We start from the raw sequence: 13,803 nt of genomic DNA, 5'->3' as shown, positions 1-13,803 counted from the left end.
GAGTGTAAGACGAGTTGTGCAAGACTTTTAAACGCCTAATTTAGCATCAAATCCGTTTTTTTCTCACCTGAAATGATGCATTTTGGATTCAACTCAAGTGTTTTACCTGAAATCTTATGCTATCTATATTTTCTGCATCTAACTTCTATCATCAGAATCTGGGGACATGATGTTCTCCCATGCCACCACTTTATTTGCAGACACACCCCCTTTGCACATGCATCAGCTTTATCTGTGAAAGTGGGTGCCTTGATAAAGTAATAAAGAAGTCAATAAAGAGTCGTTTTATCACGTGTTCTATCTATATATATGATGCTGTACTTTGTTCTTTTGCTTCCCCTTGTGCTTCAGCCTTTCCCCCCATTGCAAGAGAGAGATCGACCGTCCCATTAGTGACATGGAGGGAGTAAAAAGAAAGAGGGGAGACGTCAGCGCCCTGGACCAGCCTCAGACCTGGTGTGGGTGAAGTCCTGAGCCGTTGACCTCAGTATGGTGCAGATGAAGCGGCTCCTGCGAGTGAAGGGAGATGTTCTGTGCAGTCTGCTGCTCCTGCTGCTCTTCTGTCTGCTGTTCTATGCCCGACAGGTAAATCCTCCTCCTCCCAACAAACAAATAAACAAACGTATCCACTTTGTCCTTCAGATTGACAAAAACCCTCGCGTTGTGCTGTGCTTTGTGTTTGGCTGAAGGTGATATTGTCGTCTGGATGGGACAGACCCCTTTTGAAACTGGAGATGAACAGCTCCACCAGCTCCAGTCGGACTCTTCTGGGGGCCAATGCGTCCAAAGTAAGAAGAAATTCCATTGATTTATTGTTGCAAAAGTTCTTCACGTAATAATAGGGTAATACACGTGTAATACTGTGTAGATGTACTCGTTTGATGTTATCGTGATGAGTAATTCTCTGATTAACACAGCTTTCCGGCTCAAACACACACTTTTTCCCCGTCCACTCCTCCTATTGGTCCGCCTCTGTCCTGCGGACCAATAGGAGGAGTGTAATGTTACCCTATTACATGTGTATAATTGGTCGGCCTCTGTCCTGCTCTGAGTGAGTGACAGCTGGATTTAACCAATCGCAGGGACGTATGGATGAAGTTTGAGGATTCAGAATGAGCTGATTTTGATGCGTTTGAATACAAAATTGCTTTCAGTATTAATTTTCTTAACATCAATAAGGCTAAATCAATTTTAATCATTCTCAGTTCATACTAAAAGGTCAAAGTCAGAACTCTAATCCACAACACATATTTTTACTGACAGAGGATTGGCTGTAGACGTCTCCATTAAAAGCTGATCACAAACGATTAGATATGACAGAATCGTTTTGTTTTTTTTAGTGAACATTTGCAAACCCATAATACAAATAACCAACATCTACTGTATCAGAAGTTGACGCATCAAGATATGTGATTGACCTGATCGTTTCTTTACTCCTCATCGTTTGTCTTTAGCCTGCTCAGAGACTCAAATATGTGAAGCTGGTCACTCCTAAACCTCAGTCCAAGACCAAAACTCCTCAGGCCAAGGCCAAAATCCAGGTCAAAGCAAAAGGGAAATCCAAGTCGCGACGCAAGAATGCAGCGAAACCGACCCGGCCTCCTCTGCCCACTCTGCCCCCGTTCGACTTCGAGGGCTACCTGAAAGCAAAAGACAACCGAAACTTCAGCCTCCTCATCGACCAGCCCGACAAATGCCTCGTCAACGATGGCCAACGGGTGCTGCACTTGCTCATCGCCGTCAAATCTGTCGTGGCAGATTTCGACAAGCGCCAGGTACGATTTTATCCTGTGAAAAGATGTGCGGAAAAGCTTGAAAACAAATTAAAACGCTGCGTTATTTTTTTGTCAGGTCGTGCGTCGGACCTGGGGGAGAGAAGGGAGCTTCCCGAATGGGGTGACCATACGCACGGTGTTCCTGCTGGGTGTCCCGAGGAACAGGAGCGCCCTGCCGCTATGGGACAGGCTCCTGGCATATGAGAGCCAGAGCTTTAAGGACATTCTGCTGTGGGACTTCGACGACACCTTTTTCAACTTGACGCTGAAGGAAACACACTTTTTGACGTGGGTCGACAGCAGCTGTGCCCACATCAAGTAAGTGCGAATATGTCGAGTCAGCAGCTGTTTCAGATACTTTAATGGACTTGTAACTGTATTATATTTGCAATAGACGATAAATAAGGCCAATAGTAAAGTAAACGCTTAACCGAGATCAGTTAAAGCTAGTTAAATTTTGTCACTTTGTGTTTATTTGTTCAATAGTAGTGTTTCGTGTACAATCTCAATATGTACCTTTATTTGTTCAATAGTAGTGTTTTGTGTTCAATAGTAGTGTTTCGTGTACAATCTCAGTATGTACCTTTATGTGTTCAATAGTAGTGTTTCGTGTACAATCTCAGTATGTATCTTTATGTGTTCAATAGTAGTGTTTTGTGTACAATCTCAATATGTACCTTTATGTGTTCAATAGTAGTGTTTCGTGTACAATCTCAGTATGTACCTTTATGTGTTCAATAGTAGTGTTTCGTGTACAATCTCAGTATGTACCTTTATGTGTTCAATAGTAGTGTTTTGTGTACAATCTCAATATGTACCTTTATGTGTTCAATAGTAGTGTTTTGTGTACAATCTCAATATGTACCTTTATGTGTTCAATAGTAGTGTTTCGTGTACAATCTCAGTATGTACCTTTATGTGTTCTACAGGTTCATCTTCAAGGGTGATGCTGACGTTTATGTGAATATTGAGAACATACTGGAGTTGCTGGAGGGGCAGGAGCCAGAGCAGGACCTGTTCGTCGGTGATATTATCGTGAATGCCAGACCCATCCGCCGGCGCAGTTCGAAGTACTTTGTGCCAGAGTTTGTGTACGGCGGCGGCTTGTATCCCTCTTACGCTGGAGGAGGAGGATTTGTCATGTCTGGGTTCACAGCTCGGAGACTTAGTTTGGCCTGTCAACAGGTACTGACGTTAAATATACCTGATAAAGCATTTAATTATTCACTTTTACCCATGTTGAAGTTTAAGGCAAGGCAAGTTTATTTGTAGAGCACATTTCATACACAAGGCAATTCAAAGTGCTTCACACAACAGGAAAAATGCATTCAAATCACAAAGAAATGACAGAAACAGAAATACAATAAAATTAACTAAATACAAAATTAAAATAAAAAACACCTAGCCAAATCCAAATTTATCGGACCACATTGGCAGGGATTCCAGACACTCCTTCCCATATTTATTTCACCCTGGAGAGACAAAGAGACCACGAGAATGGACTGTTTAGCAAGCTTTATTCGTGAGTTATTTGGCGCTCAGACCCCGGCGGAAGACGTTGCAATCATGGGCACTCCATGATCTATTTGTATTAGATGTCTCCCCCCGGAGCCTGGAGACTGGTGGTGGTAGATGTGAAGAGAAGGTAGAGGATGAGGGGAATGTAGAGGAGGAGCTGGGGAGGTGGTGGGTCGCAGTACGGTTTGAGCGGCCGAGCCATCTGCCTGAGGGCTTAAATGTGACCGCCTGGTGCTGATTGGGAGCGGGGAGGAGTCACTTGAGAGCGTTGATTGTGGATGAGGAGCGGGTGCGAGGGCCATGGTACAGACGCCCCCTGACCTTTCACCCTCCTTCTTTGGCCAGGAAAAACTGCAGAACCTCTTTGGGATAAGCGCAGAAACCTGGGAGAGTCCATGGTGAAGTGAGGGATCTGACTCTCACAGACGGACAGGCCACGCCCGCTTGAGTGCGATGATGGCGCTGGGGAGAGGGGTCCTTCCATGGTGGCCTTGATGTAGATGGATGGAGTTAGGGCTTCCAGGCTGAATTTACGCAGGCTTCATTTGACATTGCAGCATGACAGGTGTCTCCGGTGATGGACACATCACTTTTAGATTGATTTGTTCCCGCTTTCTGCAAACTGGACACGTCTGTGCTGAGCGTATGTTTCAAATGTTTACAGTTCTTCACATAATCATACACAGGTTTCTTTTCATCATCGGTCCATAACAAAGCTCCATGATACTGTTTTTTCTGTCCTATAGGTGGAGCTGTTTCCCATCGACGATGTCTTTTTGGGGATGTGTCTCAAGCAGATCGGAGTCAAACCCTCCCGGCACCAGGGCTTCCGGACGTTCGGAATCCCGCGTCCCTCCGCCGCGCCGAACCTCCAAACGTTCGACCCGTGTTTCTACCGCGAGCTGATGGTGGTCCACAGCCTGAGCGTCCCGCAGATATGGCTGATGTGGAACCTGCTGCACGACCCCGACGTGAGCTGCCACAACAGAGCCAGAGCCACCTCCAAACCCTTTTCATGGAGGTTTGTGAACAAGGCCCAAAGGACGGCGGAGGCGGACTACGCGGATACGCAGGTGTTAGTCCAGCCCTTTCCACTAAAACACTATTCGCCGCGAACAAATACAATGTGGCCGAGTGAGGGCTGGATTAGGTCTGAAGGACAAAGAAAAGTCCAGTAGATTGGAAATTGTACCCACCTCCTGAAGTTGATTTTTGTAACTAAAATATCTGTGAATGTGACGAATGTGACACATGTGTTATGTTCAAAATCTACAGTTTGAGAAGAATGTTGCTGTTACTTCAGTTTTGGTTTACTCGTGAAGGCGGAACTTTATATTTTGCACTCATCACATTGTATTGTGCAATTGTCAACAGTGGATTCAAACAAAGGAGTGGTTAGTTGGCTGAGCCCTGAATGTTGTTATGAAGTATATGTTATAGCGACTTATAACTGGATATTCTTTTCATGCACAGACGTTCCCTTTGATTATGTATTTGCATTATTATGTATTGATATGATTCTTTACAATGACCATTTACGCTCAGAAAATGATTTGTTCCCTGTTCAGGACTGAATCCAAATAAGAACCAGCTGTTGAGTGAAAACCAGTGTTTACAAAGAAGGACATTTAAACTTTGGTGAATGTGAAACAAAATGTTGCAATGAAAATCAGCACATTATTGTATTATCTTTTGAATCCATGTTTTATTTGCTGTCATATTACACACAAAATGACATTTGTTGATGAACCTTGAGCTCATCTGTATTTAAATGTTTGGTTGGACTGAAGATGGCGCTGCCACCTCGACACCATTAGAAGGTTTGACCTCTGAGCCTGTGTCTTCTCTCATTGCACTAATGTAGCCACTTCCTCTGTAGCACTTCATGCTAAATAATTATGTAACATACACAAAGTTATTCAATTCAAAATGTAAAATGCCACATTGCACTGGATTTCACAAGTTTTAACTAAGTATAACTGTCCCATTTCCAGAAACAGGATTAAAATATATATACGGCCACAGAAATAGTCTGGAGAGTAAGGAACAACAGAACATGAAGCAAGAAGAAACATTAATATGATACAAGGCATTAACATGATCTTATCATTACACCAAACTAAAGCTGTCCCAATACAAACACCAGTCACTCGTCTCATTCACTGACAGCCACACTTGTTTTTCAGCTTCAGACAGTAGAAAAACAAGGGTATGATATGGTCACCTGAGTTTGGGGCGATATTATTCACTACCCACCACTCTCCCTTTCTCCTGAAACACACATTGCATCACCGCAGCACTCATGCCCTGGGCTGAGTCACATGGGACAAACGTTTCTTAGTGCTTGTCCCCTGTGGGGTTAAATGTAAGTCTGAGGCTCATTTCTGAGCATGCTAGCCCAAATAACTCATTGGTGATCATGTTTAGAATATAGGATTATTTTTCTTATAAAGAAAACATTCGAGAGCTTATCAAAATAGCCAAAAGCTATGAAGCTGCATTCCCATTACTGCATGCTTATGCTTTGTTTTAGGTAAATACTTGGCGGCCCAGGGCTCCAGAAACAATCGATTATAAAATCACAGTGAGCCTTTGAGGGTGAAAAGCAACGGAACCACCTTCACAGCCCCTTTTCAAAAGTTCAACTCAGTGCTCTTCTTTTGCAGCTAACAAACAATGTACAGAAGAAAACTGCAGCTAGGACATCAAGAGCTAACTCTGCTTGTGACACGCACATACAGTACAAACACTGTACAACAATGCTGTTCACATGCATTCTCATCATGATTGCTTTTTACAGAGGACAGAGAAAGACAGGCTCGGTGGGAGATGAGGCACAATGTTCAACAATTTAGTGTTTGTTCTCACGTGTTTACCTGCATTTAAAGCATGTTCTTATTTCATTGTAGTCGTAATAACTGCCAGAAACACAATCTCACATTATTAAAGCCACAACCTAATCACATGTGAGTCAAGGAGGTGAAGCACATGACTCCAGCACACGTTCCATTCGCAACATCACAGCTCAACCCAAGTCAGGAGCATTTGGTTCCAAGTTCAAGCAGCCAATGTTTTGAGGCTCAGATATGAAGTCTACAGTAGCAGTGTAAATGGCTCTGATGCCAGTCTTGCAAATGTCTTTCCCAATTAACCAATTAAACTGGAGGAGTCAAAGCTCAGGTCAAGAAGCCTCTATCGACAGGTCAGCAGATCAGGAGCACACAATTATTTACAAGAAATGTACATTATGGTGTCACACAAGAGCCCATAAACAAAACCCATTTAGTTCTAGACTTTTTTTCCCGTTTCTGTTGTAAACGTTGCTGTAGACTCACATATTTCATACGTGGGCTCTGATATACACCTTGGAGCATTTACATGTACAATAGAAAAGTAAGACCTGTACCTAAGCAGAATTTAAGCAGTTAAGGGAAAAGGGAAAGAGATGGCGTGATGAAGCAATGGCCGATGTTTTGAAAAATAAAATGTGATGTACAAAGCCACATGTATCTCGGGCAGTGATGATCCATGACGTTTAATCACATGAATGAACAGAACAGACACAGAACACTCGATAAGAGGGAAGGTGAAGACATGCACTCGTCATACAACTCACACACAGTAACAGACCAATGAAGTCATCCTGAAATATCTTTGGCTGTAGCGATTGGCAATTGGACAAACAAAGAAGATGAGAGCTGGACTGCAACACAACCGAAAGTGCATGTGGGAAATGTGGAACACTGAGGACAAAACTGTGGCTCTCATCTACAAAACAGAACAGAACACATTTTACCATGTAGACACGACCATTTCTAAGGATATGACGTAATCGAGTAAAAGTGTGCTTTAGTGCAAATGTAAATGCGTTTTTTAAAAGTTTAAAATGACAAAAATGGAAATGCTCATAGTATGAAACAGTAATTGTAGGTCCTCACAAAAGCACAAGGACGGACTCGAGTAACGGAACTGGATGTAACTTGTGCTTGTGGATTATCTCTCATTCTGCCAACTTCATGTGTTTTCTGTTCATCCGTGCAGTTTACAGAACAGATGAACCGTGTCGTGTCTTTTTACTGAACCTAATGTATACATTGCGTGTTTAGCTTATGCGTTTTGTGGGTGAGCGAAGAACCAGAGCAGTGACAGTCCAGAGCAACAAACTGGAGCTGCGTTTGCTCTGGGCTCCACATCGCCTCACACTGGACAAAAGTGGTTTCAGTCGGACTACACTTCTTACTCTCCCACGACCCTGAGTGCGCGGTTATGCTCCTACAAAATAAAATACTGTTGCATCCGGTGTAGGGCTGAATGGCTGCTTTGACGTGGGCTGGTCTGGACTCTTGTAGCTGAAATGTGACAAGGTTGAGGCAGGAAGACGGACGGTACAAGCGTTATCTGGCAGTATTTGTAGATGTTTGCTTCAAAACTAGAATAAATCTATGCTCTTGTGATTGAATGCTGGTTGAGCCACAGTGCTATATCTGGTGGCCGTCTTCGACAAGAACGTGACAGGATTTCCGCGCCGCAGCAGTTGAATACTTCCGCTAAACAATAAGATGAGGATCTTCCGCAGGTTTTCCAGGGCATATCAAAAGCTGGGCAGGAGCGTGAGGCCTTACCATACTTTTGTGTTTGCGCGGCGGCCAATGAGAATCGACAGGCGTGGCTTGAATTAAAATCTGCTTGGTTAAAAGTCTGTCAAGGGTTTAAATGTCATCAGTGGGAGCTACTGCTGGAGCCGGGCCGGGGTTGACTGGTGCTCCGCGGCGCTCCGTACAGTGTGACCGACGCTATGTGGTTGTTCTGCATCACCTGCGGAGTCAAAGAACACCGTTGTGAGACTGGACTGGTGCTTTGAGGGAAAGAGAGAGTGTTTTTAAAAGGCGTGACCTCGAAGATCATCCTCTGCAGTCCGAAACAGAAGGTGGAGCCGAACGGATTGGTGTTGTTTGCTGATGAAGACCTGCCAAAACATTGCATTGTTCAGTGTTCAGTGCCTTTTTAATGCCATCCTACTGCAGATGATGGAAATGACTCTTTATACACTTGACTTACCTGTGGAGCACAACAGGTTTTTCCATGGGATGTTCCAACAGTTCTTGAATCTGATCCCACTGAAACATTTAGAGACATTTAAACGCTTTTGGGAGAACATTTCCGATCTTTTTTTAATTTTTAAATCGTGTGTGATGTCTACGGGGGCAGTGACTGACCTTGGTGTAAGTGGTCAAGATGCAGTCCTCAGTCTGAGAGTCAGTTCCCTCTGAAATACAAAAAGGCCCATTAGAAAAGTTAAGACACATTGTTTTGTTGAACTGGGCTTTAGTATATTTTTAAACTTAACTCACCTTTTTTGATGACTATTGGAATCTTAAAGTCACATCGATGATATCTAAATCAGCCAAAATAAACAGGTCATTGCTGTAATCGCTGTACAAGAGATACATTATTTGACATGTTACGTCAATCAATACTCACATGTTGAAATTGTAGTGTCCAGGAAAATTTGTATGCAGAACGAACTTTTTCACCAGGTGAGAAGTGGAATCAAACAGGATATCCTGAAACAGAGGAAAGACCCAGCTCTATCTCTGTCCCACAGCAGGTGAGGAAAGAGCAGCTCCTCCACCAGCCACAACTGGTGGAGAAGATAGTGACGCCAGTGGTCACACCAACAAGATAACAAATAAGATAATCCTTTATTGTCCACACATGGGAAAATTTCATACATACAAATGAACCGTGCGGTGCAGCTTTTAACATCAGGACTAGGGGCAATTTGCAGGTGCATCGGACTTGAAACTATTAATAAATTTGTAAAGGATTTGTCAAGTTTGCATGGTTGATGTGGTTTGTACTTGGATTGTGAACATAGCGACTGGACTCTGTTGGTGTGTCTTGTGCCCATTGCTCGTCCAAACAAGAATTTCTCCATGAGGAAACAATAAAGGCCACCTTGAATCCGTCTTTTAAATGACTGGAAAATAAATCCTAATCCTAAAATCGCACAATAGTTCATAGTGTTTGAAAAAACCCATGTGAACCGTAATCTAGGTTGTGAATCACTGCTTGAATCTTCAGATAACGAAAAAGAATTACACATTGGTTTAGGGTGACTACACAAGTTAAAATATAAAAGAAAAAACAGAAAACAAAACAAGGAATAGAGAGGAATTACATACCACTCCGAGGGTAAAGTAGTTGAAGAAGTAGTCATTACATTTTGAAGGAACCTGCTTATGAGGGGACGGGGAGTGGATCTTCATCTGAAAAAAAAAATCCCACAAGTTTTTTAGAAAAAAGGAAATGATTTGCAAAATCAACACAAATCTTTGTACCTTGTCTTCAGATTTATAGAAGACTTTGTGTGGTGAGCCCAGGGCCCCCAACACATCCTGACAAGAATCACCAAAAGAGATGCTCCTCTCTATACAGCGCACTTTAGAGTCTGCCATCACCCCAGGTCCACAGCCTGAGCACACGGACACAACAACCATCAGCCATGCTAAAGATATGAAGATCAATCATATTCATACATTCCAAACATCAAAAAGTGTTTACAGGCAGAAGCACAGCAACAAAAGTGGTTTTCTGTCCTCACTAAAGTCCACAGGTTTTAAAAATGACAACGTGCACGTGAATGTACAATATTGTGACATTGTGGGTGAGATTTAGCATCCATTTCTCCAGTGGCACAGATATATGTCACCTGCAGTGAGGAGGCGGAGTTTCAGCCCCAGGGGCCCGACCTGGTCTCGCACCACATCCACACACTCTGCATAGATGTTACCAAAGAAACAGGCCAATGGCATCACTGGTGCTCTGGAGACACAACACAGATGGTTTTAGCGCTCAAGACTGAATAAATGAGGTTATTTATAACCTTGCCTTAGATTTTTTAAAATGTATATATACACTAGTCCTATATTTTTTTTAATTACATAAAAAAAAAAAAAAATGATATACATAATAAACAAAAATGTAAACTGCGAGAAAATTACTTAAGGCTTTAAGTAATTGGGCAGAAAAAGATGTGATTGTGTGTGTTCCACCTTGTTTGTGTGTTATACCTCGTTTCCTGCAGGTTGTTGCCTGTATAGATGTGCATTCTTTTCACCATGGCCCCATGTGGAATCTGTAGAGATTAAACACAACTTCAAATTAGGCACAAAAACCTGTGGTACGGGACGAGATGATGTTTAGTCTTCAGTTTTATATCCAAACAAACCGGTCAATCTTTTCACCATAATTTAAGTCGTATGTTTTGACATTTTATGCAATTTTTTGCTCAGAACCTTCCTCTCTTAATCATAGAAAATACAATTTGAGTGATGGAATTGAGCAAAAATAATTATTAAGATACTGAGAAGCCTAAAGTAAATCAACTGAAGATGACATGGCTCCACAAACAGTATTTGACATAAACAAGATAACGACGAATCAATTTAGCATTAACGGTTGAACAGATGGCAAAGAAGACATTTTATGGCATTTTAGTGCAGTCTGCTTGTTTAAAAATACATGAACTGAGCAGACGGTCTGTGAGCACTTCACCCTGCCATGTTTTCAAAGGTCTAGAAGTGATGAATGAAAATATGCCCTACAGAATGTGTTTATAAACTCAATGCTCTGAACACTTAAAAAACAATAACTGCAGATGGAGCATTTCCAAAAGTACTTGCTTCGGTAAGAATTTAGTGACACATGCTGAATCTGCAGTGGGTTTTAAACAACGTGAGACTTTGCATAACCACATAATTCATAATGGGAGATAATGAAAAGATAACCTAAGCATTTTTGACCTAACACTTCTCACCACATAAACAAATCTAAAATGGGCTAACCTCATATTTGGGAGCTTCATTCCATGAGTCCAGTTGAAAAGAGAAGGACAAACCACGGAAGTTGAGATGGAACAATTGCTCCACAGCATTGTAAACTGTAATGTGAAAAATACACTTCAGAACAACAATGTGAGAGAACACATCAATGCAGTGGACCCACATATCAGGTTTACAAGAGAAGACGCTAAGGAGAATCGCTTGGCCTTTCTTGATTGTTCCACGATCAGAGGAGAGGACGGGAAACTCCAAATAGAAGTATATAGGAAACCTACACACACGGACCAGTATCTGCTCTTTGGTTCCAACCACCCACTACAGCACAAGCTGGGGGTGATCAGAACCTTACAACACAGAGCTCAAGGTGTGCCCACCAGCTCAGAGGGCAAGAAGAAAGAGGAAAAACATGTCCGAAATGCCCTCTCAGCCTGTGGTTACCCCGCTTGGGCTCTCAACAGAGTGAAGAGAACCAAGAAGCAGGACAAAAGGGAAACTGAACAGAGAAGGAAGGGTGTTTCTATCCCTTATGTGTCTGGCCTGTCGGAAAAACTGCAGAGAATTTTTAGACAACACGAAGTCCCTGTTTATTTTAAATCAGGAAACACTTTAAGACAAAAACTGGTTCACCCAAAGGACAAGTTGCCGACTCAAAAACAGAGCAATGTAGTTTATTCGATCCAATGCAGTGAAGAAAGTTGTAAAGAACGTTACATAGGTGAGACGAAACAGCCTCTACACAAGAGGCTTTATCAGCACAGAAGAAATACAAGTTCAGGACCTCAGAGTGCCGTGCATCTCCATCTTGAAGGCTCTAATCACTCGTTTGAAGACGGTGAGGTGAAGGTTTTAAGCAGGGAGAAAAGATGGTTTGAAAGAGGAGTCAAGGAAGCTATTTTTGTTAAAAAAGAAAGACCTTCTTTAAACAGAAATGGAGGGCTAAGGTTTAATCTTCCTGTTATTTATAATGGTATACTGAACCCCTGGAAAGGTAGAGGACCAGGACAAGGACATTCGGATGCTAATCAGGTACTCAGGGTGGTTGAGCCAGGGTCTCACAAAGACAAAGAGGATTCTAATAGCCCATTAAGATTCTGAATAGGCTAGCTCGGTAGATACAAGGGGGGAGTTTCTGTTGAAACAAACAAGTCTTTCTACTTCAGGAAGGCTCCTCCCAATGGGCGGGTCTTACCACAGAACAGTATTAATATCGGAGTTCTCGATCTAAATTCTTTTATTGACAATGACTCTTGGATGAGAGTCGAAACGTCTATTTTTTCTAACTGAGTCCAGATGACTACAACTGAAGCTTTTTCTACTATACAACAATGTGAGAGGTTTTTGTGACAGGTAATGATCTGTAATTTACCTCCAGGATGTGTAGCTCCAAACGACTGGTCTATTTGCTCTATTGTTGGAGCAATGGCTTGAGAGTTGAAATGTACCCCACTGAAATACATAACAGAACATTAACTTTACCATTTATAAACACAGAGCTGCATTAGCTAAGAACAACATATATTAAGTTAGGAAGACATATATGACACCAGTGTGCAGATTGTTGTCATCAGAAACGATCTAACTCTAATTATTATAATGTAGTGTCATAACTATATTTGTCTAATATTATTGTTTGATTTAGAATTGATTGATTTGTGTTGCATTTCTTATTGCACATATACATCTAAAACATTATTACATACCAGTATTTTAACTTGACTTTGCTAAGGTCGTACACTTCAATGACCTGTGAAAAAAATCAAGCGTCACAACAGTGAGGATGAAGTAGTGTTTGTGTCTTCAATCACAGGAAAGGAACCAGAACTCATTTCACATATAAACGTAGCCAATGTTTTACAATCGCAGACAGGTTAAAGCGCATTAAAATTGCCGACTGCATTGGCGTTTTATAAAGTTAACATTCTTTAGTGGCTGGATAATGTGTCCTTCATTTGTACCTTGAGTCTTTGATTTGTGGCATCAAACAGTAGTTTAATTCCATCCTGAGTCAAGCTGAGTATAAGGTCATGACTAAGTGGAAGCTGCAGAGAGATAGCACACAAAGAAATGAACAAAGGCGCAGCAGCATTCACAATAACAGTCTGCATAATGGTCTCACCTGTTCACTGTAGAGCACCTGGACATTTTTAATGATGCGGCAGTGTTTCTGGAGAATTGAGATGGCCTGGGCCAATGGCATCCCTTTGAACGCGTTTGTCAAATGAATAAAATAGACAAAGACAACGCATTAAATATCTATATACCGTTCATTTAAAAAAAATATGTCAGTAAAACTTACCTAAGGCAAATTCCCATTGTTCATTTCCAAGTGATCTCTCAGGGACCACCTCCAGGTCCAGCATTGGCAAGTAGTGCTGCAGCTGACACACTTCAGGACACAATGGGACCCAGTGAGGGATCCTCTTCTATAACCTGTTTGTTCACGATCCACCTCGCCTGACAACCACTTATTTCATATCACAAGTCACTTACTTCAACTATTCCAACGTGAAGACTGTACTCAAACTATCACTGCAGTGACTTTATCACATGCCATGTACTCCAGACACTGCAGACAGCACTGATAAGATGATGCACGTGAAACAAACAGAAGAACCAACAATAACACTGGACTTGTCAAATACAACACGTGACACGTCGCTGCAAAC

The 13,803-nt window shown here is 42.1% G+C and overlaps 2 protein-coding genes across 3 annotated transcripts in view; one reads left to right on the top strand and one right to left on the bottom strand.

Moving 5' to 3' along the window:
* LOC140375893 (phagosome assembly factor 1-like) overlaps nucleotides 1-13,797 on the bottom strand; it is a 35,581-nt gene extending 21,784 nt beyond the window's left edge. The window contains exons 1-16 of one of the 2 annotated variants that reach the window (XR_011929800.1): nucleotides 13,434-13,797; nucleotides 13,254-13,336; nucleotides 13,093-13,176; nucleotides 12,838-12,881; nucleotides 12,504-12,583; nucleotides 11,141-11,235; nucleotides 10,367-10,431; nucleotides 10,006-10,118; nucleotides 9,635-9,768; nucleotides 9,479-9,562; nucleotides 8,775-8,857; nucleotides 8,645-8,688; nucleotides 8,510-8,559; nucleotides 8,352-8,410; nucleotides 8,187-8,259; nucleotides 7,071-8,108 (exon numbers count right to left, since the gene is read on the bottom strand). Coding sequence is in view for 1 of the 2 variants with exons in the window: in XM_072461938.1 (XP_072318039.1) it covers nucleotides 8,013-8,108; nucleotides 8,187-8,259; nucleotides 8,352-8,410; nucleotides 8,510-8,559; nucleotides 8,645-8,688; nucleotides 8,775-8,857; nucleotides 9,479-9,562; nucleotides 9,635-9,768; nucleotides 10,006-10,118; nucleotides 10,367-10,431; nucleotides 11,141-11,235; nucleotides 12,504-12,583; nucleotides 12,838-12,881; nucleotides 13,093-13,176; nucleotides 13,254-13,336; nucleotides 13,434-13,497 (1,251 nt within the window). In the remaining variant the exon portion in view is untranslated. Of the gene's footprint in view, nucleotides 1-4,970; nucleotides 8,109-8,186; nucleotides 8,260-8,351; nucleotides 8,411-8,509; nucleotides 8,560-8,644; nucleotides 8,689-8,774; nucleotides 8,858-9,478; nucleotides 9,563-9,634; nucleotides 9,769-10,005; nucleotides 10,119-10,366; nucleotides 10,432-11,140; nucleotides 11,236-12,503; nucleotides 12,584-12,837; nucleotides 12,882-13,092; nucleotides 13,177-13,253; nucleotides 13,337-13,433 lie in introns of those variants that run through there. The other variant, XM_072461938.1, reaches the window with a different exon arrangement.
* LOC140375892 (UDP-GlcNAc:betaGal beta-1,3-N-acetylglucosaminyltransferase 9-like) lies at nucleotides 372-4,486 on the top strand. Its single transcript, XM_072461937.1, has 6 exons — nucleotides 372-585; nucleotides 690-788; nucleotides 1,455-1,775; nucleotides 1,852-2,093; nucleotides 2,705-2,960; nucleotides 4,040-4,486. Exons 1-6 carry the CDS (start codon nucleotides 490-492, stop codon nucleotides 4,469-4,471), a joined length of 1,446 nt encoding a protein of 481 aa, XP_072318038.1. The 5' UTR covers nucleotides 372-489; the 3' UTR covers nucleotides 4,472-4,486.
* Nucleotides 13,798-13,803: the final 6 nt, after the last annotated feature.

The sequence above is a fragment of the Eucyclogobius newberryi genome, unplaced genomic scaffold (assembly GCF_026437365.1).
Source record: "Eucyclogobius newberryi isolate DKJ021-1_F unplaced genomic scaffold, fEucNew1.0.hap1 SCAF_347, whole genome shotgun sequence".
NCBI lineage: Eukaryota > Metazoa > Chordata > Actinopteri > Gobiiformes > Gobiidae > Eucyclogobius > Eucyclogobius newberryi.
The sequence above is the reverse complement of the archived record's forward strand: the minus strand, read 5'-3'. Positions and strand labels throughout refer to the sequence as shown.

Coding starts and splice junctions, on each gene's coding strand:
- LOC140375892 (XM_072461937.1), top strand. CDS start 490: ATGGTGCAGATGAAGCGGCTCCTGCGAGTGAAGGGAGATGTTCTGTGC. Junction 1,776..1,851: donor CAGATTTCGACAAGCGCCAG/GTACGATTTTAT, acceptor TTTTTTTGTCAG/GTCGTGCGTCGGACCTGGGG. Junction 2,961..4,039: donor TTAGTTTGGCCTGTCAACAG/GTACTGACGTTA, acceptor TCTGTCCTATAG/GTGGAGCTGTTTCCCATCGA.